At 43.5% G+C, this 25,579-nt stretch overlaps 2 protein-coding genes across 5 annotated transcripts; both read right to left on the reverse strand.

Moving 5' to 3' along the window:
• Nucleotides 1–4,294: 4,294 nt before the first annotated feature.
• Nucleotides 4,295–9,164, reverse strand: si:dkey-93h22.7 (Fc receptor-like protein 3). Its single transcript, XM_052111021.1, has 8 exons — nucleotides 9,105–9,164; nucleotides 8,919–8,993; nucleotides 7,214–7,522; nucleotides 6,786–7,073; nucleotides 6,343–6,615; nucleotides 5,381–5,680; nucleotides 4,419–4,520; nucleotides 4,295–4,323 (listed from the first exon to the last, which is right to left on the reverse strand). The coding sequence occupies exons 2-8, from the start codon at nucleotides 8,944–8,946 to the stop codon at nucleotides 4,295–4,297; spliced, it is 1,329 nt and encodes a 442-aa protein (XP_051966981.1). The 5' UTR covers nucleotides 8,947–8,993; nucleotides 9,105–9,164.
• Nucleotides 9,165–10,387: 1,223 nt separating this feature from the next.
• Nucleotides 10,388–18,144, reverse strand: LOC127632900 (Fc receptor-like protein 5). Of its 4 annotated transcripts, XR_007969148.1 has the most exons (9): nucleotides 17,900–18,144; nucleotides 17,370–17,648; nucleotides 15,390–15,680; nucleotides 15,034–15,297; nucleotides 14,391–14,693; nucleotides 11,095–11,217; nucleotides 10,979–11,006; nucleotides 10,759–10,898; nucleotides 10,388–10,515 (listed from the first exon to the last, which is right to left on the reverse strand). XR_007969148.1 is itself a non-coding variant. In XM_052111730.1 (8 exons), the coding sequence occupies exons 1-8, from the start codon at nucleotides 17,937–17,939 to the stop codon at nucleotides 10,811–10,813; spliced, it is 1,365 nt and encodes a 454-aa protein (XP_051967690.1). In that variant the 5' UTR covers nucleotides 17,940–18,144; the 3' UTR covers nucleotides 10,388–10,810. The 4 variants fall into 4 exon arrangements, 3 of the variants coding, with proteins under 3 accessions (XP_051967690.1, XP_051967688.1, XP_051967689.1); XM_052111730.1 differs by having other exon boundaries at nucleotides 10,388–10,898; nucleotides 14,391–14,642; XM_052111728.1 differs by having other exon boundaries at nucleotides 10,388–10,898.
• Nucleotides 18,145–25,579: the final 7,435 nt, after the last annotated feature.

Raw genomic sequence — 25,579 nt, forward strand, 5'->3', positions numbered from 1 at the left:
AGTTCACATCTGTGAGGACTGAGATGTGTTAGAGCGCCACCTACAGTTCACATCTGTGAGGACTGAGATGTGTTAGAGCCCCTACAGTTCACATCTGTGAGGGGTATAATGTGTTAGAGCACCCCTACAGTTCACATCTGTGAGGACTGAGATGTGTTAGAGCGCCACCTACAGTTCACATCTGTGAGGACTGAGATGTGTTAGAGCGCCACCTACAGTTCACATCTGTGAGGACTGAGATGTGTTAGAGCCACCTACAGTTCACATCTGTGAGGACTGAGATGTGTTAGAGCGCCCCTACAGTTCACATCTGTGAGGACTGAGATGTGTTAGAGCGCCACCTACAGTTCACATCTGTGAGGACTGAGATGTGTTAGAGCGCCCCTACAGTTCACATCTGTGAGGACTGAGATGTGTTAGAGCGCCACCTACAGTTCACATCTGTGAGGACTGAGATGTGTTAGAGCGCCCCTACAGTTCACATCTGTGAGGGGTATAATGTGTTAGAGCGCCACCTACAGTTCACATCTGTGAGGACTGAGATGTGTTAGAGCGCCCCTACAGTTCACATCTGTGAGGGGTATAATGTGTTAGAGCGCCCCTACAGTTCACATCTGTGAGGACTGAGATGTGTTAGAGCCACCTACAGTTCACATCTGTGAGGACTGAGATGTGTTAGAGCCACCTACAGTTCACATCTGTGAGGACTGAGATGTGTTAGAGCGCCCCTACAGTTCACATCTGTGAGGACTGAGATGTGTTAGAGCACCCCCTACAGTTCACATCTGTGAGGACTGAGATGTGTTAGAGCGCCACCTACAGTTCACATCTGTGAGGACTGAGATGTGTTAGAGCGCCACCTACAGTTCACATCTGTGAGGACTGAGATGTGTTAGAGCGCCCCCTACAGTTCACATCTGTGAGGGGTATAATGTGTTAGAGCGCCCCCTACAGTTCACATCTGTGAGGACTGAGATGTGTTAGAGCGCCCCCTACAGTTCACATCTGTGAGGACTGAGATGTGTTAGAGCGCCACCTACAGTTCACATCTGTGAGGACTGAGATGTGTTAGAGCGCCACCTACAGTTCACATCTGTGAGGACTGAGATGTGTTAGAGCGCCCCCTACAGTTCACATCTGTGAGGGGTATAATGTGTTAGAGCGCCCCCTACAGTTCACATCTGTGAGGACTGAGATGTGTTAGAGCGCCCCCTACAGTTCACATCTGTGAGGGGTATAATGTGTTAGAGCGCCCCCTACAGTTCACATCTGTGAGGACTGAGATGTGTTAGAGTGCCACCTACAGTTCACATCTGTGAGGACTGAGATGTGTTAGAGCCACCTACAGTTCACATCTGTGAGGACTGAGATGTGTTAGAGCCCCCTACAGTTCACATCTGTGAGGACTGAGATGTGTTAGAGCGCCCCTACAGTTCACATCTGTGAGGACTGAGATGTGTTAGAGCCCCCTACAGTTCACATCTGTGAGGACTGAGATGTGTTAGGCGCCACCTACAGTTCACATCTGTGAGGACTGAGATGTGTTAGAGCCCCCTACAGTTCACATCTGTGAGGACTGAGATGTGTTAGAGCGCCACCTACAGTTCACATCTGTGAGGACTGAGATGTGTTAGAGCGCCACCTACAGTTCACATCTGTGAGGACTGAGATGTGTTAGAGCGCCACCTACAGTTCACATCTGTGAGGACTGAGATGTGTTAGAGCGCCACCTACAGTTCACATCTGTGAGGACTGAGATGTGTTAGAGCGCCCCCTACAGTTCACATCTGTGAGGGGTATAATGTGTTAGAGCGCCACCTACAGTTCACATCTGTGAGGGGTATAATGTGTTAGAGCGCCCCTACAGTTCACATCTGTGAGGGGTATAATGTGTTAGAGCGCCCCTACAGTTCACATCTGTGAGGACTGAGATGTGTTAGAGCCCCCTACAGTTCACATCTGTGAGGGGTATAATGTGTTAGAGCGCCACCTACAGTTCACATCTGTGAGGACTGAGATGTGTTAGAGCGCCCCTACAGTTCACATCTGTGAGGGGTATAATGTGTTAGAGCGCCACCTACAGTTCACATCTGTGAGGACTGAGATGTGTTAGAGCGCCACCTACAGTTCACATCTGTGAGGACTGAGATGTGTTAGAGCGCCCCCTACAGTTCACATCTGTGAGGGGTATAATGTGTTAGAGCACCCCCTACAGTTCACATCTGTGAGGGGTATAATGTGTTAGAGCACCCCCTACAGTTCACATCTGTGAGGACTGAGATGTGTTAGAGCGCCACCTACAGTTCACATCTGTGAGGACTGAGATGTGTTAGAGCGCCACCTACAGTTCACATCTGTGAGGACTGAGATGTGTTAGAGCGCCCCCTACAGTTCACATCTGTGAGGGGTATAATGTGTTAGAGCGCCCCCTACAGTTCACATCTGTGAGGACTGAGATGTGTTAGAGCCCCCTACAGTTCACATCTGTGAGGACTGAGATGTGTTAGAGCGCCCCTACAGTTCACATCTGTGAGGACTGAGATGTGTTAGAGCGCCACCTACAGTTCACATCTGTGAGGACTGAGATGTGTTAGAGCGCCCCCTACAGTTCACATCTGTGAGGGGTATAATGTGTTAGAGCGCCCCCTACAGTTCACATCTGTGAGGACTGAGATGTGTTAGAGCGCCCCCTACAGTTCACATCTGTGAGGGGTATAATGTGTTAGAGCGCCCCCTACAGTTCACATCTGTGAGGACTGAGATGTGTTAGAGTGCCACCTACAGTTCACATCTGTGAGGACTGAGATGTGTTAGAGCGCCACCTACAGTTCACATCTGTGAGGACTGAGATGTGTTAGAGTGCCACCTACAGTTCACATCTGTGAGGACTGAGATGTGTTAGAGCACCCCCTACAGTTCACATCTGTGAGGACTGAGATGTGTTAGAGCGCCACCTACAGTTCACATCTGTGAGGACTGAGATGTGTTAGAGCGCCACCTACAGTTCACATCTGTGAGGACTGAGATGTGTTAGAGCGCCCCCTACAGTTCACATCTGTGAGGGGTATAATGTGTTAGAGCGCCCCCTACAGTTCACATCTGTGAGGACTGAGATGTGTTAGAGCGCCCCTACAGTTCACATCTGTGAGGACTGAGATGTGTTAGAGCGCCCCTACAGTTCACATCTGTGAGGACTGAGATGTGTTAGAGCGCCACCTACAGTTCACATCTGTGAGGACTGAGATGTGTTAGAGCCCCCTACAGTTCACATCTGTGAGGGGTATAATGTGTTAGAGCGCCCCTACAGTTCACATCTGTGAGGACTGAGATGTGTTAGAGCGCCCCTACAGTTCACATCTGTGAGGGGTATAATGTGTTAGAGCGCCCCTACAGTTCACATCTGTGAGGACTGAGATGTGTTAGAGTGCCACCTACAGTTCACATCTGTGAGGACTGAGATGTGTTAGAGCCACCTACAGTTCACATCTGTGAGGGATATAATGTGTTAGAGCGCCCCTACAGTTCACATCTGTGAGGGTATAATGTGTTAGAGCCACCTACAGTTCACATCTGTGAGGACTGAGATGTGTTAGAGCCCCTACAGTTCACATCTGTGAGGACTGAGATGTGTTAGAGCCACCTACAGTTCACATCTGTGAGGACTGAGATGTGTTAGAGCCCCCTACAGTTCACATCTGTGAGGACTGAGATGTGTTAGAGCGCCACCTACAGTTCACATCTGTGAGGACTGAGATGTGTTAGAGCGCCCCTACAGTTCACATCTGTGAGGACTGAGATGTGTTAGAGCGCCACCTACAGTTCACATCTGTGAGGACTGAGATGTGTTAGAGCGCCACCTACAGTTCACATCTGTGAGGACTGAGATGTGTTAGAGCGCCACCTACAGTTCACATCTGTGAGGACTGAGATGTGTTAGAGCGCCACCTACAGTTCACATCTGTGAGGACTGAGATGTGTTAGAGCGCCACCTACAGTTCACATCTGTGAGGGGTATAATGTGTTAGAGCGCCCCCTACAGTTCACATCTGTGTATTGTGATGGAGGGTGATAGAGGAATAATGATCTTGCTGCCATCGAGTGGAATGAAAAGAGACTTTTTGGAGGGGTACAGAGTGAACAGAACCAGAATTACATGCTTACAGTGAGAGGACAACAAAAGAAGACATAAAAAACAACAACGATCTGTTCATCATAAGATTGAGTTAGTCTACAGTTTGTGTAAATGTGAGCTTTTAGATTTGAGTGTGACAAATTGCAGACATGAGGAGAAAACTCACGGGTATTTCCTTGAATATCTTCTTCCTGAAATTATACAATTAGAAGTGTCAGAACAAATGTTTTGGTCTTGTATGTGGATTCATAATACACACATTGTATACTGCGCAATGATAACTCACGTAGCACAAATCCATAAGTGCAGCAAACTGTCACTGCAATAACCAGCAGGAACAAACTGGTAAAAACCACAACAACGGCCAAAGGAGAGACTTTGTTCAGTACTGCAAGAAAACAGACAGAAGTGTCAGTGCGGGGTTGACTCGTGAATAGTTTCAGTGTTGGGACTGTGTACGAGTACTCCACAGAATTAGTGGATAAATTGAGACAGTGTCATACTCTCGAATGACTTTACACTATTCTATACCATGTGAGAGGAACTTAAACAGTCGCCTGATTCCAGTTACTCAAACTGTTTAGAGATGTAAATGGATTTATCCACACACATGCAAATGAAATGCTTTTAAAGGTAAAGTGTGCTGTAAAATACCACATGCATGTGGCGCACAAGGTGCTTATGGAAACATTCATGGTGCTTTTGTGGAGTTTTTAGTCCTTGTTTGTTCTTAGATCTGGACAGTCGTGTGGACCCTAGACATTGAACATTTACACTTTTCTGCTTCAGGGTTTTTATATTGAATCTACAGAATAATGGCATCATCTGGTGCAGAATGTGAAGAACACTGTGGCGGTATGTGCCTAAACGCGCGATAAACGGCAATATTGCTAACATGAAAATATTCTGTATAGGCCAGTGCTATGATATATATCATTGTTGTAGTCTAATGATTTTTATCAGTTACCATTGTGCAAATTTTTTTTATAAAAAAATAGCAAAAAATGTAATATTGAAATTCATCTCTGTATATTGGTTATTGGACATGTACTGTAAACATATAAATAATCAGTATCAGCTGTAAGAAAGCAATATCGGTCGATCTCTAGTGGACCGTTATATAAAAAGAGCTTCATAAAGTATGATGTACACAACATATGAGTTTGGAACAACATGCAGGTGAGTAAATAATGACAGAATTTGTCCATTTTTGGTGAATTAGGTGTAATGTGTTTTAGGATACAGTACCCTCCTTGTTGATCAGCATCTTTGGACTGAGGACGCTGGTGCTGTTGTCAAATCGATCAGAAGCTTCGCAGTGGTAGAATCCAGCGCTGCGTGACTCCACAGTGAGTGACAGAACGGAGCCATCGGTCCCGTCCACAGCATAGTAACCTCCTCTGCCCTCCAGTCTGGTTTTGTTGAGGAACCAGCGGTAATGAGGAAACGTTCCTCGCTCAACGCTGCAGCGCACATCCAGACGATACACCTGAAAGTCCCGTCCCACGTGTTTGAAAGGTATCATCGTTACAGCGCCACCTACAGACACTGTCCAAGAGGTATAAGCAAAGACAGTCATGTGTTAGAACTAAGGCGCCGATTTATTATCATGAAATAATTATAGAACGAAATATTCATTATTTACAAAATAACACTTTAAAAATAAATGCGATTAATTGTGCTCTTTGGACATGCGTAAATTCCATAATAAGGGATTTTCCCACTAATGGAGCAATTCATGCTTGAGGTACCAGATTGATGTATTGTGAGTGCCAGTCAGCAGGGGGCGGTAAGTGCAACTCCAGCTGTACAGACAACAAACCGTCAGCTGGAGGAAGCAGAGTGCAGGGACCCCCTGTTTTCACTGGAATGTAAATGCAACGCAAGCCAAAACATTTGACACTTTTGGCTTTTGACAGATTTAATCAAGCAGGTTGCAGAAAACTCCCTCCGTCTTCCATTGGTTGTGCAAACAGAGGAATGTAATACACTTTTAGGTAGAAGTCTCTGAAAGTCTTACTTATAGCTGACTGCATATAAGATGGACTACGAGACATTGAAAAAAGTGACATCCACTTTAAGAGAAGTCAAACCACTGAACACCCTGTTCACCTCCTCTGACATGGAGTTAAATCTAGCAGTGTTTGATCGCTGTAATTCCACTGTATGTTGGTTAATTGAGATAAATAAGAGATTTGTGCTCCACATACCGACGGTCAGGCTGACGGGTTCACTCAGCTGCCAGTTGCCCTCGTTGCTGGCGTTACATCTCACCCAGCCCATGTTCTGGTTCAGCTCAATGGGCTCACTGAAAGTAGCGCTCGTTCTGTGGGTAGTTTCACTGGCGATGATCTTAGTGTTGTTTACCAGTCTGAAGGTGTTCGGTGGAGTTCCCTTCTCAGATCGACACGTGATGTTTGCTTTAAATTCACCTAAGTCAAGCTTCACAATATCAAGTGAGATTGCAGGCTTTGACAAATGTTCTAGAAAGAGAAAGTGACATGACTATTTACTGAACATCTCCTTGTGTTCCACAGTCTTGTGGGTTCGAAACAACATGAGGATGAGTCAATAATATGAAAGAATTCCCTTTGAACAATGAATCTATAAGAGGCATTCTAGTTTTATTCTGTATTTTGCTGAGAAATCTCACCTTTGACATGCACATGTATGATGCCACTGCTGATATTAAAGATCATTGTGCTATTGTACTGGTTTGATGCCACACACGTATAGGTGCCCGTATGTTGCCCAGACAGTCTGTGAATGGTCAGAGAGTCTGCGGTCCTGTCGTACGGCATTGGAATCTTCATTCCGTTCCGTAGCCAATCATACGAGACGTAAGTGCCTTTTGTTATGATGCACTGGAGCAGCAAATTCTGTCCCTCCCACAAATCATCAGAGGACGGGTGAGAAGTGATTGACACGTTCTCCACCGGATCTGCAAAAGACCAATGAAAATATTGCAAAGATTAGAGGAATGAAAGTTCTGTCATCCTCATGTAGTTCCAAACATGTACAGCTTTGTTTCTTCTATTTCATTTCTTAGTATACATGCTAAACCCGTGTCGTGACACTCACCGATGATTTTAAGGTTCAGCTTGTTGCTGATTGTACTCTTGATATCTGTGTTATTGTGTCCACTGGCCTCACAGGAGAATGCACCGTCATGTGCGATAGTGACTTTAACTAAAAAAACTGCCTCTTGTCCTACGAGAGCGGAGTAGTCCCCGAGGTTGTCCTCAAAGTTGGCATGATAAAGTGTGTACAAGACAGCCACGTCCACCGGAATCTCTGGAATTCCACAGATAAATGTCTCATAGGAATCTTTAATTGCAGTGGACGGACCGATCAGAACCGGTTTTTCGAGCTTGTATGTACCCACAGCACCTGCAATACCAAATCCAACGTCAAATCAATGGAGAGACACGTGCATTAACACAGATGTATGTATAATGCCTGAGATGTAGATGGACGCTTTCAAATGTGAGAATGTCATTGCATTGGGTGAGAGATTCGGCTCATTAGAGTCATTTGTTTGGGCATCGGTCACACTGGACGTTCAGTGTGCTTCACACAGTAAATGACATTCACACGTGTTGAGTGTCAGAGACCGTTTTGGAGCCTTTGCTTATAGCAAGCCATTTTAACATGTAATCATATGCAGGATACGAATCAAAGATATCAGCAATTTTATTTTCACTACCTAAAATGTCAATTCTTTTTTGGGGGGATTTTCTCCACTTTTTCTCCCAATCTGGAATGCCCAATTCACAGTGTGCTCTAATGGTGCATTCGCATACAACACAAAGACAAATTTCACCTTGCATTACTCGCGAGAGTTTGACCGCTGGATTATAAATGTGTGTTTAAAACTTGCGTTTGCGTGAGTATTCCCGCTTCTCTTCCAGATAAAGGACAGGAGGCGGGGCTTCTATGACTTGGTTCATAGTAAAGTTCAACCAATAGCTGGATTCAAGTAGACGCGCATATTTTCAGAACTTACCAGGTCGTCCGACTTCCTCTCTCACTTTCCTCCAAGCGATGTCTTTATTCGTCCGGTCTCTGTACATGTATGACGTTGTGTCACACAATTCCGGGTGCCCACACACCGCTACAACAATCTTTACAGATATGTTCTGCTACTACGTCAGTACGTCAGTGACATACGGACAATCTCAATGCTGATAGGCTTTCGCGACAACTCGTCAAGCGAATTATTCGCTCGAGTTGAAAATTAAAAATCGCACAAATATGCAAATGAAGCGAACAAAGTGATTTTGCATGTTCGAGTCGCACCATACGCTTCATTCGCGCCGCCCTATTCATCTTTGCACTGTCTTTATATGTAATCGCACCGCGCGAAACGCTCGCTTCACGTTGTACGTGAACGCACCATAAGTCCTCGTGTTGGCGTAGTGGAGTAGAGAAAAAAAGAATGGGTATTTCTGCGAGTAATGATGTCATTTTTAGATCAAGAACTAACATTTTTACTAATGCAAATGTAATTATTAATATAAAAAATGAGCACTTTCACCAGCTGATATCAGGAATTAGCATTTGAACTAGTGATACCTGTTAATTGTTAATAGCTAAGTTAAATGTTGATATCTATTATTCATATCCTACACATGATTTCATGTTGAAATGGCTTGCGATAGCAGATGGTTAGTAAGCATGATGAGGCGGTCCATTACCTGTCCTTGGATATGAGGTAGATAAACCTAAACAGAGATTATAAATATAATGAATACAGACATGAAAAGACTCCAAAAACTGTTTTTACCTATGAGAATCAGTGGAAGAAGCATCATTCCAATCCCAACTCAAGAAGAGCACTTGACATGGATAATCCAGACAGCTATAATGTGAAGAGGATTGATATAGCTCAAAACAATCAAATAAAGCTGATCCAAGAGAACCAAGAACCAGATTATATCAGGCCCAAAAGGCAGAAACCCCCAGATACAACCTGATGGGATCCAGTTGAGTAGAAACGGTGCAGCAGGCGGACAACTAGTGTATATCTGAATGATGGACGTGTGGTAATATCCTTTAAAAACATGTTCTCCTTACATACACCTCACTCTTAACACAACTGATAGGACACACCCTAAACAGACTCTTTAAAACTCCATGTGTCGGGACAAGATAGTGTACTGCCAGCCCTGCTGAAAACAGTCTGTAGTATATGATGTGTTTTAGTGCTGGTTCACAGCACGGGAGACTTTTGAATTCAATTCACTGGCAAGACCTCATTGGTTAACCAGTATTATCAGAAAAACATTCTGGTCGACCAGCTTCAGCAGTTGAGTTTTGATGGTGGCCAGGCTAGCCATCATAAACCAGTATGGGAATTTCATACAGCTAACAACCTATAAAATCAATGACATCTCATTTAGTTTAATTAGGCTCAATTTTGATTGCTCTAGTTGAAAAAAAGACCTATACCTGAAACCAGTAGAAAAACACTATATATGAAATGCTGAATATCGAGCAGTAAATGAGTGTAGTATTTTCAGATGTGGAGTTAAATGATTTCCTCTTGTAAAGTGTGCTATGGCTTGACTTGAATTTGAACCACAGCTTTCATCCGATCTTCCCAAATGTTGGTCGGAAGCTGGTGACAACAGGAAGTTTGAAGGCTGTATCTTGGCAACACTTTGGGATATTATAATGAAATGTAGTATGTGAGTTTGGGACGGTGCCCTAGAGTACTGTTTGATGACCACATCACATATGGGACTTTTTCACTGCACGGTACAACTCGACTCGACTCTGCTGGCTTTTTGGGGGTTTTCCACTGTGGGTAATTCCTGGTACTTTTTTAGTACAAACTCAGTCGAGGTTCCAAGCCAGCCGATACTAAATGTGATGTCAAAACCTTGCGGATCTACTACTTCCATAGTTTTCCTTAAAATAAAGGACTGAGCCTATCATTCTGCCAAACATCTCCTTGTGCATTCCATGAACGGAAGTCTTACAGGTTTAGAACTACAAGAGGGTGAGTTCATGATGAAAGAATGTTCATTTTTGTGTGAACTGTTCCATTAAACTGCTCTTTTGAAATAATATTCCTGCTGTCCTGTAACTCCTGCAATCATGCTTAATTCAGTATTCATCATGTCACATGTTTGCTCGACCTCGCGTTTGCTGTTGCGGATGTTTCTCATTGTGACTGAAAGCAACTTGAACAGAAAGAAACATTTAATAGAAGCATTTTTATTAATATAGAAAAGCACAATCAAACAGCACATAAGTTTAAGAACATAGCAACATTAAAGATGGCAGTGTGGTGATCGTTTTGGAGGAGATCTGGTCGTGTTCATTCATCTAGATGTTTGTGGACTTCCTTGATAGTTCTACACCAGTCAGGCATCAATCTGGAACATTAGGAAAAGAAGATCAGGATGTTATTTTTATTTATTTTTATCTTCTCCCAATCTGGAATGCCCAATTCCCAATTCGCTAAGTCCTCGTGGTGGTGTGGAGACTCAATCCGTGTGGTGCAGGACGAATCTCAGCTGCCTCCGCGTCTGAGACGTCAATCCGCGCATCTCATCACGTGACATGTTGAGTGTGTTACCGTGGAGACGTAGTGTGTGTGGAGGCTTCACACAACTCACCACACCACAAACCTCCACAAAATCTCGAATGTCCAGTCGAATAGTTCTTCCTCTACACCCCAAACTCCTTGATGACGGTCTTCATTTCTACAGCTTGAGCTTGATAGGAAATATCAGTTACTGGAACTCGCTGTGTATTGCTGTGAGGGACAGAAAACAGGTAGATCTTTATAGCTGAATGCAGCGTGCTCTATTTGACTAAAGCTTATGAGAGACTCACCTCGTCATCTCAGATTGGTTCACATCCTCTGAAACAAAGAAAGACAACAGTATGTCATGAAAACATCAAGGTACACGTATCAAAAAGACGTGATAGAATCAAAGTACAGAACTCACGGTTTCTACTGTGGTTTCCCCTGTTGGTGTTTCGTAGGATACAGTATGTTCCTCCAATAATGACCATAGATAAGAAACCACAGAAAACAAACGCAATGACCTCCATGGGTGTCACTCGCAAATCTGTTCAAGAATAAATGAAATTATCATGAAGGGACTTTCTTTAAAAACCCAAACCATGTCATTCCAGATCTGATAGTATTTTCGTAATAGTGTGTAGAAATTGCATCTTTTTTTCATACGATGAAAGTAAATGGTGACTAGAGGTTTAACCAGTGGCAGTCCGTGCATTTACAGTCTAGACCTTCAGTGTGATTCATGCCATTAAGAGAACACAGTTTCACAATGAATAAGACACCGTATGCCTTTGGGCATCATACGTTATGTCGCAGTTAACTAATAATATCAATTGACATTTTAAATACACGTCCACACACGAAAACCAGAACTTGAAACGTCACTTAATTCTCAAGCAAGCCTAACTTTAACTGTTTGAGAAACTGTTTGTCTCCCGAACAGACATTCAAAAATCATAATTTTTCATCTGAATCTACCAACGAGGTCTATAATACCTGGAAAAATCTATCTAATAATATTTGCAATTTAAATGTTGCTTGCAATACATTTTGTTTCGTCAGGTACACGGTTATACTGCGTTCTGTTCCAGTTGGATGAGAGATATTCCTACTTGATATCTCCGACCATATATGCATCCCATTCCCAATATTCAGAACTGCAATGCTACCATGAGCTTAGCAGAGGTTTGACTCTCATTAGAGATGTCTCCTAGCAACCCAACTGATAAACAATGCTATCGCTATGTCTCCTAGCAACTCAACTGATAAACAATGCTATCGCTATGTCTCCTAGCAACCCAACTGATAAACAATGCTATCGCTATGTCTCCTAGCAACCCAACTGATAAACAATGCTATCGCTATGTCTCCTAGCAACCCAACTGATAAACAATGCTATCGCTATGTCTCCTAGCAACTCAACTGATAAACAATGCTATCGCTATGTCTCCTAGCAACCCAACTGATAAACAATGCTATCGCTATGTCTCCTAGCAACCCAACTGATAAACAATGCTATCGCTATGTCTCCTAGCAACCCAACTGATAAACAATGCTGCAGCACTATGTCTCCTAGCAACCCAAATGATAAACAATGCTGCAGCGCTATGTCTCCTAGCAACCCAACTGATAAACAATGCTGCAGCGCTATGTCTCCTAGCAACCCAACTGATAAACAATGCTATCGCTATGTCTCCTAGCAACTCAACTGATAAACAATGCTATCGCTATGTCTCCTAGCAACCCAACTGATAAACAATGCTGCAGCACTATGTCTCCTAGCAACCCAAATGATAAACAATGCTATCGCTATGTCTCCTAGCAACCCAACTGATAAACAATGCTGCAGCGCTATGTCTCCTAGCAACCCAACTGATAAACAATGCTGCAGCGCTATGTCTCCTAGCAACCCAACTGATAAACAATGCTGCAGCGCTATGTCGCCTAGCAATCCAACTGATAAACAATGCTGCAGCGCTATGTCTCCTAGCAACCCAACTGATAAACAATGCTGCAGAGCTATGTCTCCTAGCAATCCAACTGATAAACAATGCTGCAGCGCTATGTCTCCTAGCAACCCAACTGATAAACAATGCTGCAGCGCTATGTCTCCTAGCAACCCAACTGATAAACAATGCTGCAGAGCTGTCTCCTAGCAATCCAACTGATAAACAATGCTGCAGCGCTATGTCTCCTAGCAACCCAACTGATAAACAATGCTGCAGCGCTATGTCTCCTAGCAACCCAACTGATAAACAATGCTGCAGCGCTATGTCTCCTAGCAATCCAACTGATAAACAATGCTGCAGCGCTATGTCTCCTAGCAACCCAACTGATAAACAATGCTGCAGAGCTATGTCTCCTAGCAATCCAACTGATAAACAATGCTGCAGAGCTATGTCTCCTAGCAACCCAACTGATAAACAATGCTGCAGCGCTATGTCTCCTAGCAACCCAACTGATAAACAATGCTGCAGAGCTATGTCTCCTAGCAATCCAACTGATAAACAATGCTGCAGCGCTATGTCTCCTAGCAACCCAACTGATAAACAATGCTGCAGCGCTATGTCTCCTAGCAACCCAACTGATAAACTATGCTGCAGCGCTATGTCTCCTAGCAACCCAACTGATAAACAATGCTGCAGCGCTATGTCTCCTAGCAACCCAACTGATAAACAATGATAGTGCTATGTCTCCTAGCAACCCAATTGATAAACAATGCTGCAGCACTATGTCTCCTAGCAACCCAACTGATAAACAGTGTTGCAGCACTATGTCTCCTAGCAACCCAACTGATAAACAATGCTGCAGCACTATGTCTCCTAGCAACCCAACTGATAAACAATGTTGCAGCACTATGTCTCCTAGCAACCCAACTGATAAACAATGCTAGCGTTAGCATTTGTGCTTCAGGTGTACGATTATCAGAAGAGATTATCATGTTTTATACACCTGTTTCTGCAGGCGATTGTTAAACAAGCTTTAATATCATGTAATGTGGAAATAAACGAATTTATTGATATTTCTTAATAAAGTGAATGTTTATCACTTACTCTGTATTTCTCCCTGAGTGTCCACATGTTTGTGTGACATCATGCACCTGCATCTGGCCAAAATCAGAGTTGAGTATTTCAGAGCCTACAAGTTGTAATTCTGACTTCAAGTTGCATCTATTGCACTTTTCCTAGTAGGAAGTTGTAAAATCCGACTTTCCATGTTTAACGGAGCGCAGCACTACTTTTCAAAACTTCAGAAGTATTGCGATTTGTGAAACAGTCATCATGCTTTGCTTGTAAGCATCAAGGAATCAATTCTGACTGACTATCTACAAGAGTCCAAATAATAAAATCCCAGATGCTGTTAACCAAAATCCCAAGAATAACCCACCGTGTGTATTGCAGGATGAAAACATGGATGAATATTGTCAATAATGAAAGATTCAGATACAGCTATTCCCCACAAGATTGTGTTTATTTCACCTCTAGAAATTGTAGTAGAGAAACAATAACTATCGGCACCAATTAATCTGTAAAACTGATATATTGGTTTACTTCTAATGGTGACTGAGGCATTCTGCCAAACATCTCCTTTTGTATTCCACCGAGGAAAGAAAGTCATACAGGTTTGCTACAACATGAGGGTTAGTAAATAATGAGAGTGTTTTTATTTATTATACACACTTCAATGATTAATTGACAGCATCAGCGGGACGAACTTCACCTGTCTTCTTTATTAGGATTTCCTCACTCTCCACCCAGGTTGAGTTGTCGTCAAAACCGTCTCTCACCTGACACCGGTAATACCCCGGGCTCGCCGCGTTGATGTCTGTGAGGAACAAGATCTGCCCGTGTTGAGTGAGAACGTGAGAGTCACCCTCTGCAGGTAGGGAAGAATGATTCAGAGACCAGGAGAAGGCAGGAAATGTTCCTCTGGTGGGCACACATGACAGTCGGGCTGCTGCCACCTCTGCAACTGCGTTATGGAGGTATGTTACCATGACATTCACAGCGCCACCTACTGGAACTAACACAGATGCACGAGGAGATTGAGATATGAGGAGGTTGGCAAGAGCTTCTTAGGAAGAGTGGATTTGCCAACTTTGCCAGATTAATGGCATCAAATCTTTTAAAGATATTCTCTTTTTTTTATTTTTGATGAGAGTCATGGAAAGAAAATCAAGGTGTGAGCGAGAGGGGACAGGGATGCAAACATGAACATCCCCCATGAGCATGACAGCATAATGTGGTGTTTCAGCATATGAGCAGCTTCACACATTCGTTTAATTAATTGCATCTTTTAGTATTGACTTGGAAGCAAAATACTGTCACTTTTGACATCAACACAAGCACATACCGCTACTCACCCACTTCCAGCTGCAGCGGATCCGAGATGAGCTGTTGTGTTTGCGTCTCAGCTTTGCATTGAGCAGATCCCAATTTCAGAGCGACGGGCAACACAAACCACGTGTCCAGTGAGTCCACGCGTTTCACATCCATCTCCACGTCATTCAAGAGGAAGCGGAATGTCAGTGGCGGACTTCCACGTGCCACACGGCAGCTAATGTTGGCAATCAAAGCTGAGCCGTTATAGAAAACCGTAAAGGACAACTTTGGTGTTGAGATGTATTCTGTAAATCAAATGGAAATGATTAGCAGAAATAAGCAGGATAGAAATGTTCCCATGTTTACAGGATAGGACTTGATTTGAGTCATTCTTTACTTTTCACAACGACGTTGAGGATGCTGCTGCTGGAGGTTCTCGGATTGGTCAGCACCTGGTTTTGTGCGGTGCATGAATACGTCCCAGCGTGATGTTCACTCGCGGCGTCCACTGTAAGTGTGTTTTCAGACAGCCGGTAGAGGACAGAAGGCACTGCCACTTCCTGTTTATGGTACCATGTGTAGGACAAATGTGTCCCTTTCCTGGCGAGACAGCTGAGGACGAGTGGTTCTCCTTCATAGATGATCGGTGGATCAGGGACTGACCTCAACATGGCTCCTACCACAGGAACTGATGAAAACAATCTGGATTTTTGTATCTCAATAATTCTCAATGAAACATTCTAGTATGTTTTTGTAGCAAAATAACACCCAGAGCTGAATAAACTGAATTATTGTAGTCATGCAGTATGGTGCACTTGAGCGTTTGCAAAGACACAAATCGTTTCTGAGTCAGAATGTGACAAGAGTCGAACTCCAAGTCATCCCGTAATTGGGTGTTTCTTCAACTTTGGGCACTTTCGTGTCCCAGGGGGAGTTTTCATTATTTAAAGAAACCATTTCATTATTTATTCATGTTATATGAAGGACTCGCATTTATCATCATTTATTTTTGGTACTTTTTAAATGTCTTTTATGTCTAGATTTGACTGTTTTAGTCTTCAGACCGAGACATTCAATATCAAACTATGAAAATCCATCATAAAAATACACATTATCACATGTTTAAAACTCTGATCATCTAAACAAAGAGTGAAATAAACAAACTATTTCAATATTTATTGTGTGAAAATGATTTCTCTCAGTTTTGTCCCACAGTTGTGATGTCATATCACCACACCAAACAATTTCACCCCAATAAAGTTTATTCAAAAGTTATTGGACAGAAGTGTGAGTGAAGAGCACGATTGAGATGTGAAATATGAGACAAAACACCGACATATCAAGGGAAATATCACTTTATATTACCCGTCATTTCCAATCATGCTGTAAAAAGTGACAATCTGATTTTACATCAAATGTTAGCCATGAAATTTGCCTTAACAAAAGGAGAAAAGTGTTAAAAATGTAATTTCATGGGTCTGTGTATCTCAGCGAGTATTGATGCTGACTATCACACCTGGAGTTCGCTAGTTTTAAACCAGGGTGTGCTGAGTGACTCTAGTCAGGTCTCCTTAGCAACCAAATTGGCCCGGTTGCTAGGTAGGGTAGAGTCACATGGGGTAACCTCCTCGTGGTGGTGATTAGTGGTTCTCTCAATGGGGCGTGTGCATAGGCGGAAATCGCGGGGGGGTCAGGACCCCCCCATCTGAGGGTTGTCCCCCCCTAAAATATCATTAAAATATGTGTATTGTAAATAATATAATGATATATTCTTAAAATAATTGTTTAAGAAATAAAATAATACAAATGCAAACGGGGCAACAACAAAAAAAACCCTTGGTGTCCCCTTCAAAAATTGCTCTTGAGAATTGTTATGTTTATTGTCCCTCCCCCCCCCAAACATTTTGATGAAATGTTCGCCCCTGGGCGTGTGGTGAGTTGTGTGTGGATCATGGAGAGTAGCATGAGTCTCCACATGCTGTGAGTCTCCGCGGTGTCATGCACAACGAGTCACGTGATCAGATGCGCGGATTGACGGTCTCACCACCCGGATTGAGGCGAGTTACCGCGCCACCACGAGGACCTACTAAGTAGTGGGAATTGGGCATTCCAACATTGGGATAAAAAATAAACAAATAACTAAATGTAATTTCCATCCGCATCATCTCAGCACAGAATTGTATTAAACACAAAACAGAATTTGAGATGTGCTGGAGATGAATGTTCATAACATGTGATGCATGAACACATTATTAGTAGACAAATTAAGTAAATGTTTGAAGCCCACAGAGATGAAAGTACCTGATGTTGAAGAAACACTTAATATCAGTAAGTCCAACAGGTGTGAATGCAGTGGATATCTCTATATGTTACTTACTCACTGCTTGTAACTGTACAGTGTTGCTGGTTTGACCTCCTGTGGTCACCCTGCAGTAGTACTTGCCCTCTGACTCCTCTGTGACCTTTAGGCTGAACGTGACCTTGGCATTTTCTTCTGTTGCTATCAGAATCCCTGCATCCTTTCGGAGTTCATAGGTCAGAGGTGAAGACCACCCTTTAACCTCACAGTGAAACTGGACTTGAGATTTCAGATAGGCCTTACTGGGGCCGGATAAAACCGGTCTCAAACTCGATCCACCTCCACAGATGACAAAGGCTAAAAGAGATATAAAACTGAATGAAATGCCTTTCTGTGATAACAGACATGCGGATTCTATCACGAGTCTCACTGAAACACAACAGGAGAATACAGTAAATAAACAGGACTATATCAAAATGAGATTTAGCTTATAACTCTTTTCTGGACAATGACATTTAACAGCTGAGCATGACTAGAACAAGTTGTATTCACTCTTGGAATATGGAAGGAATTCCACGAGCGTTTAATTAAAAATATCATGAACTCACCTGCGAGAGAAATGAAGAGGAAATAGAGACTTCTGCCCATCCTATAGTTCTTTACCGATCCACTGACATCATGAATCTATACTGCCGTGTCTGTGTGTCACAGTGTGTGTGTGTGTTTAAAGATCAGAGAGCTGCAGATGGACACAAGCATGTGTGTTTCAGAGATAATGAGCTTCATGTGTTTCTCCGTGTTCAGAGCAACACATAACATACAGAAGAAGGTAACATGACACTGCTGACACAAAAAATACAATACTTCTTTTGTATGTATCAGCTGCATGATTCTGTAGTGTGTCTGTGTTCCTGAATGACATCATCACTGTTGCATCAGGACATCTGTCTTATATCAAACATATAAAACAAAGCTGTTGTTCATGTTTGGAAGTGATTATCCTCTGAAGGGAGCAGTGGACTTGTGATTACAATGTTCAGCAACTCTAAAAACATACGTTAACCAGTAAAGTGAGTGGATCTATAAAGACTGCTATAATGGAGACTTCTCACAATTATTTATTTGTTGCAGCTGTGATATTATTTATTTGATTAATTGTTTATCCCTAATTAAGGCAATATTTATGTATAATTCTGCCGTTTGGCTTTTAACTCTTGTGTTGTGTTGGTTTTGTGCTAACACATTTATTTTTTTTTATAATTATACAGGTTTTGTCCTCTTATGAACATAGTGTATATATATATATTATTCATGGAAGGATTAATTTAACTGAGATTAAATGAACTGGGATTAATTGAACTGCGATTAATTGAACTGGGATTAATTGAACTGAGATTAATTGAATTGAGATTAATTTAACTGGGATTAATTGAACTGAGATTAAATGAACTGGGATTAATTGAACTGCGATTAATTGAACTGGGATTAACTGAACTGAGATTAAATGAACTGGGATTAATTGAACTGCGATTAATTGAACTGGGATTAATTGAACTGAGATTAAATGAACTGGGATTAATTGAACTGCGATTAATTGAACTGGGATTAACTGAACTGAGATTAACTGAACTGAGATTAATTGAACTGGGATTAATTGAACTGAGATTAAATGAACTGAGATTAATTGAACTGCGATTAATTGAACTGGGATTAACTGAACTGAGATTAACTGAACTGAGATTAATTGAACTGGGATTAATTGAACTGAGATTAAATGAACTGGGATTAATTGAACTGCGATTAATTGAACTGGGATTAATTGAACTGGGATTAATTGAACTGAGATTAATTGAATTGAGATTAATTTAATTGAGAGTAATTGAACTGAGATTAATTTAATTGAGAGTAATTGAACTGGGATGAATTGAACTGAGATTCATTGAACTGAGATTCATTTCATTGAGATTATATCGGGTCAGTTGGGGGCACTCTCTGCAGAAAATAAATAATAATAATATAATAAATTAATAAACACTTGTTTGATAAAATCAGTGTCATTTTGTAAAGTTTACAATCTGAACTTTACAATTCAATTCAGCTGATCCGACCAATTCTTAAATAATATTTTATAATTTACTGACAAATAACAACCGTTTCTGGTCATTATTTTATCATCACAATAATTATATTCTGAGAGGGTAAAAACATAAAAAAGATGAGATAGTCATGTGTTAGATATCATTATAAAGTTCTCAATTAGTAGCAATGAGCAAATGTGTTTCAGTTCAAACTGCAGTGAATATTAAATCCCCACAGACACACAAAAATATAATAAACAGGAGTGTCTTTTCGTTACGTATTTCCAGAAACATGCATATAACAAACAATGACATATGTGTGTCTGTGTGTGTGTGTGTGTGTGAGAGTGAGAGTGTGTGTGTGTGTGTGTGTGTGTGTGTGTGTGTGTGAGCGTGTATTTATCACTTTGTGGGGACCAAATGTCCCCATAAGGATAGTAAAACCCGAAAGTTTTGACCTTGTGGGGACATTTTGTCGGTCCCCATGAGGAAAACAGCTTATAAATCATACTAAATTATGTTTTTTGAAAATGTAAAAATGCAGAAAGTTTTCTGTGAGGGTTAGGTTTAGGGGTAGGGTTAGGTTTAGGGGATAGAATATAAAGTTTGTACAGTATAAAAACCATTATGTCTATGGAAAGTCCCCATAAAACATGGAAACACAACATGTGTGTGTGTGTGTGTGTGTGTGTGTGTGTGTGTGTGTGTGTGTGTGTGTGTGTGTGTGTGTGTGAGTGTGTGTGTGTATATGTGTATGTGAGCGTGCGGGCCCGGGTAAAACTACGTGGTCTGGAGTCGGAGCCATTCCCTGTTTCCCTTGGAGTGCGACAGGGATGTCCTCTGGCTCCCACATTATTTAATATCTATTTCGACCATGTGGTTCGTGAAGCCTTCGATGGCTGTACTGGAGGAATTTCCATCTGGTACAGATATAATGGGAGGTTGATCGATGCCCGGCTGCGGTCAAGGGATGCTCCCTATTGGTCAACCACATTATGTATGCTGATGATCTGGTGATTGCTGCTCACTCAGAGGAGGAGTTGGGGGCGCTGCTGATGAACCTGGAGCTTGCCACTAAGAGATGGAGCACCTGCCTGGGTATTATGTACCATTGGACACTCCACCCCCACAGCTCCCAATTGGTCTCACTCCGAATCAGTCAAGAGCATTATCTTTTCATCTGTTTTGTAACGCTGTGTGGAAGCTACCCGGTTTGTCGCTCCACACGAAGCTTCAGGTATTCTCAGCCACGGTCATTCCCTCCCTTCTCTATGCTTGCAAAACGTGGACCCACCCTAATGGAACATCATCGCCGGTTAGAAACATTTAGGCTGGCCTGATTGAGATCCATCCTGGGTTAAACCACGTGCCTAAACAGCTTTTGTTCGGCTGGATAGAGGGGGCTAAGCGGCCGTGGCACGGGCTAGAGAAGAGATGGAGTGATGTGGTACAGGAGGATGTGGAGCTGAGTGGACTTGCCGATGACTGGTACAAGCGGTGTCAAGATCGGCCTCTTTGGAGGAGGCTTGTGAAGGACGCTACTGGCCAGCTGGAGGCAGTCGCCCTCCAACAACAACGGAGCGCAGAGGAGCGATGCTCACAACAATGAGCAGAGCGCAAGGTGGCTAAAGCACAGCAAGTTGGCACAGAAGGGAGCACAAGTGGCCTTAACGTGCACATAGCCTGGCACAAGTGTCATGGTGACGTCACCGCCACTTAGTGGCGAATGCCGGTTGTTGTTGAGTGTGTATATGCATATGTGTATATGCAAGTCTTTGTGTGTGTGTTTATGTGCATATGTGTGTGTGTGTGTGTGTGTATGTGTGTATGAGTATGTATGTACCTGTGTGTGTGAGTGTGTGTGTGCGTGTGTGTGTGTGTGTCTGTGTGTGTGTGCATGTATGTGTGCATGTGTGTGTGAGTGTGAGCGTGTGCGTGTGTTTTTGACGTTGTGGAGACAATTTGTCAGTCCCCATGAGGAATTTATTAAATTATGTTTTTGAAAATATAAAACTGCAGAAAGTTTTCTGTGAGGGTTGGGTTTAGGGGTTGTGTTGGGTTTAGGGGATGTGTTGGGTTTAGGGGATGTGTTGGGTTTAGGGGTTGTGTTGGGTTTAGGGGATGTGTTGGGTTTAGGGGTTGTGTTGGGTTTAGGGGTTGTGTTGGGGTTTAGGGGATGTGTTGGGTTTAGGGGTTGTGTTGGGTTTAGAGGATGTGTTGGGTTTAGGGGTGTGTTGGGTTTAGGGGATGTGTTGAGGTTATGGGTTGTGTTGGGTTTAGGGGTTGTGTTGGGGTTTAGGGGATGTGTTGGGTTTAGGGGTTGTGTTGGGTTTAGAGGATGTGTTGGGTTTAGGGGTGTGTTGGGTTTAGGGGATGTGTTGGGTTTAGGGGTTGTGTTGGGTTTAGGGGTTGTGTTGGGTTTAGGGGTTGTGTTGGATTTAGGGGTTGTGTTGGGTTTAGGGGATATGTTGAGGTTATGGGTTGTGTTGGGTTTAGGGGTTGTGTTGGGGTTTAGGGGATGTGTTGGGTTTAGGGGTTGTGTTGGGTTTAGGAGGTATGTGTTGGGTTTAGGGGTGTGTTGGGTTTAGGGGTTGTGTTGGGTTTAGGGGTTGTGTTGGGTTTAGGGGTTGTGTTGGGTTTAGGGGTTGTGTTGAGTTTAGAGGATATGTTGGGTTTAGGGGTTGTGTTGGGTTTAGGGGATGTGTTGAGTTTAGGGGTGTGTTGGGTTTAGGGGATGTGTTGGGTTTAGGGGGTGTGTTGGGTTTAGGGGATGTGTTGGGTTTAGGGGGTGTGTTGGGTTTAGGGGTTGTGTTGGGTTTAGGGGTTGTGTTGAGTTTAGAGGATATGTTGGGTTTAGGGGTGTGTTGGGTTTAGGGGTTGTGTTGGATTTAGGGATTGTGTTGAGCTTAGAGGATATGTTCGGTTTAGGGGTTGTGTTGAGTTTAGAGGATATGTTGGGTTTAGGGTGTTAGGTTGTGTTGGGTTTAGGGGATGTGTTGGGTTTAGGGGTTGTGTTGGGTTTAGGGGTTGTGTTGGGTTTAGGGGTTGTGTTGGGTTTAGGGGTTGTGTTGGGTTTAGGGGATGTGTTGGGTTTAGGGGTTGTGTTGGGTTTAGGGGATGTGTTGGGTTTAGGGGTTGTGTTGGGTTTAGGGGATGTGTTGGGTTTAGGGGTTGTGTTGAGTTTAGGGGTTGTGTTTGGTTTAGGGGATGTGTTGGGTTTAAGGGATGTGTTGGGTTTAGGGGTTGTGTTGTGGTTTAGGGGATGTGTTGGGTTTAGGGGTTGTGTTGGGTTTAGAGGATGTGTTGGGTTTAGGGGTTGTGTTGGGTTTAAGGGATGGTGTTGGGTTTAGGGGTTGTGTTGGGTTTAGGGAATGTGTTGGGTTTAGGGGTTGTGTTGGGTTTAGGGGTTGTGTTTGGTTTAGGGGTTGTGTTGAGTTTAGGGGTTGTGTTGGGTTTAGGGATGTGTTGTGTTTAGGGTTTGTGTTGGGTTTAAGGGATGTGTTGGGTTTAGTTGTTGTGTTGGGTTTAGGGGATGTGTTGGGTTTAGGGGTTGTGTTGAGTTTAGGGGTTGTGTTGGGTTTAGGGGATGTGTTGGGTTTAAGGGATGTGTTGGGTTTAGGGGTTGTGTTGAGTTTAGGGGTTGTGTTGGGTTTAGAGGATGTGTTGGGTTTAGGGGTTGTGTCGGGTTTATGGGTTGTGTTGGGTTTAGGGGTGGTGTTGGGTTTAGGGGTTGTGTTGGGTTTAGGGAATGTGTTGGGTTTAGGGGATGTGTTGGGTTTAGGGGTTGTGTTGGGTGTAGGGGATGTGTTGGGTTTAGGGGTTGTGTTGGGTTTAGGGGATGTGTTGGGTTTAGGGGTTGTGTTGAGTTTAGAGGATATGTTGGGTTTAGGGGTTGTGTTGGGTTTAGGGGATGTGTTGGGTTTAGGGGTGGTGTCAGGTTTAGGGGTTGTGTTGAGTTTAGAGGATATGTTGGGTTTAGGGGTTGTGTTGGGTTTAGGGGTTGTGTTGAGTTTAGAGGTTGTGTTGGGTTTAGGGGATGTGTTGGGTTTAGGGGTTGTGTTGGGTTTAGGGGTTGTGTTGAGTTTAGAGGATATGTTGGGTTTAGGGGTTGTGTTGGGTTTAGGGGTTGTGTTGAGTTTAGGGGTTGTGTTGGGTTTAGGGGTTGTGTTGGGTTTAGGGGTTGTGTTGCGTTTAGGGGATGTGTTGGGTTTAGGGGATGTGTTGGGTTTAGGGGTTGTGTTGAGCTTAGAGGATATGTTGGGTTTAGGGGTGTGTTGGGTTTAGGGGGTGTGTTGGGTTTAGGGGTTGTGTTGGGTTTAGGGGTTGTGTTGTGTTTAGGGGATGTGTTTGGTTTAGGTGTTGTGTTGGGTTTAGGGGATGTGTTGGGTTTAGGGGTTGTGTTGGGTTTAAGGGATGTGTTGGGTTTAGTTGTTGTGTTGGGTTTAGGGGATGTGTTGAGTTTAGGGGTTGTGTTGGGTTTAGGGGTTGTGTTTGGTTTAGGGGTTGTGTTGAGTTTAGGTGTTGTGTTGGGTTTAGGGGATGTGTTGTGTTTAGGGTTTGTGTTGGGTTTAAGGGATGTGTTGGGTTTAGTTGTTGTGTTGGGTTTAGGGGAAGTGTTGGGTTTAGGGGTTGTGTTGAGTTTAGGGGTTGTGTTTGGTTTAGGGGATGTGTTGGGTTTAAGGGATGTGTTGGGTTTAGGGGTTGTGTTGTGTTTAGGGGATGTGTTTGGTTTAGGGGATGTGTTGGGTTTAGGGGATGTGTTGGGTTTAGGGGTTGTGTTGGGTTTAAGGGGTGGTGTTGGGTTTAGGGGTTGTGTTGGGTTTAGGGAATGTGTTGGGTTTAGGGGATGTGTTGGGTTTAGGGGTTGTGTTTGGTTTAGGGGTTGTGTTGAGTTTAGGGGTTGTGTTGGGTTTAGGGGATGTGTTGTGTTTAGGGTTTGTGTTGGGTTTAAGGGATGTGTTGGGTTTAGTTGTTGTGTTGGGTTTAGGGGATGTGTTGGGTTTAGGGGTTGTGTTGAGTTTAGGGGTTGTGTTGGGTTTAGGGGATGTGTTGGGTTTAAGGGATGTGTTGGGTTTAGGGGTTGTGTTGAGTTTAGGGGTTGTGTTGGGTTTAGAGGATGTGTTGGGTTTAGGGGTTGTGTCGGGTTTATGGGTTGTGTTGGGTTTAGGGGTGGTGTTGGGTTTAGGGGTTGTGTTGGGTTTAGGGAATGTGTTGGGTTTAGGGGATGTGTTGGGTTTAGGGGTTGTGTTGGGTGTAGGGGATGTGTTGGGTTTAGGGGTTGTGTTGGGTTTAGGGGTTGTGTTGGGTTTAGGGATTGTGTTGGGTTTAGGGGATGTGTTGGGTTTAGGGGATGTGTTGGGTTTAGGGGTTGTGTTGGGTTTAGGGGTTGTGTTGGGTGTAGGGGATGTGTTGGGTTTAGGGGATGTGTTGAGTTTAGGGGTTGTGTTGGGTTTAGGGGATGTGTTGGGTTTAGGGGATGTGTTGAGTTTAGGGGTTGTGTTGGGTTTAGGGGATGTGTTGGGTTTAGGGGATGTGTTGAGTTTAGGGGTTGTGTTGGGTTTAGGGGTTGTGTTGGGTTTAAGGGATGTGTTGGGTTTAGGGGTTGGGTTGGGTTTAGGGGATGTGTTGGGTTTAGGGGTTGTGTTGGGTTTAGGGGATGTGTTGGGTTGAGGGGTTGTGTCTGGTTTAGGGGATGTGTCGGGTTTAGGGGTTGTGTCGGGTTTAAGGGATGTGTTGGGTTTAGGGGTTGTGTTGGGTTTAGGGGATGTGTTGGGTTTAGGGGATGTGTTGGGTGTAGGGAATATGTTGGGTTTAGGTGATGTGTTGGGTTTAGGGGTTGTGTTTGGTTTAGGGGTTGTGTTTGGTTTAGGGGTTGTGTTGGGTTTAGGGGATGTGTTGGGTTTAGGGGATGTGTTGGGTGTAGGGGATGTGTTGGGTTTAGGGGATTTGTTGGGTTTAGGGGTTGTGTTGGGTTTAGGGGATGTGTTGGGTTTAGGGGTTGTGTTGGGTTTAGGGGATGTGTTGGGTTTAGGGGATGTGTTGGGTGTAGGGGATGTGTTGGGTTTAGGGGATTTGTTGGGTTTAGGGGTTGTGTTGGGTTTAGGGGATGTGTTGGGTTTAGGGGATGTGTTGGGTGTAGGGAATATGTTGGGTTTAGGGGATGTGTTGGGTTTAGGGGTGTTTTGGGTTTAGGGGATGTGTTGGGTTTAG

The sequence above is a fragment of the Xyrauchen texanus genome, chromosome 39 (assembly GCF_025860055.1).
Source record: "Xyrauchen texanus isolate HMW12.3.18 chromosome 39, RBS_HiC_50CHRs, whole genome shotgun sequence".
NCBI classification, from domain to species: Eukaryota; Metazoa; Chordata; class Actinopteri; order Cypriniformes; family Catostomidae; genus Xyrauchen; species Xyrauchen texanus.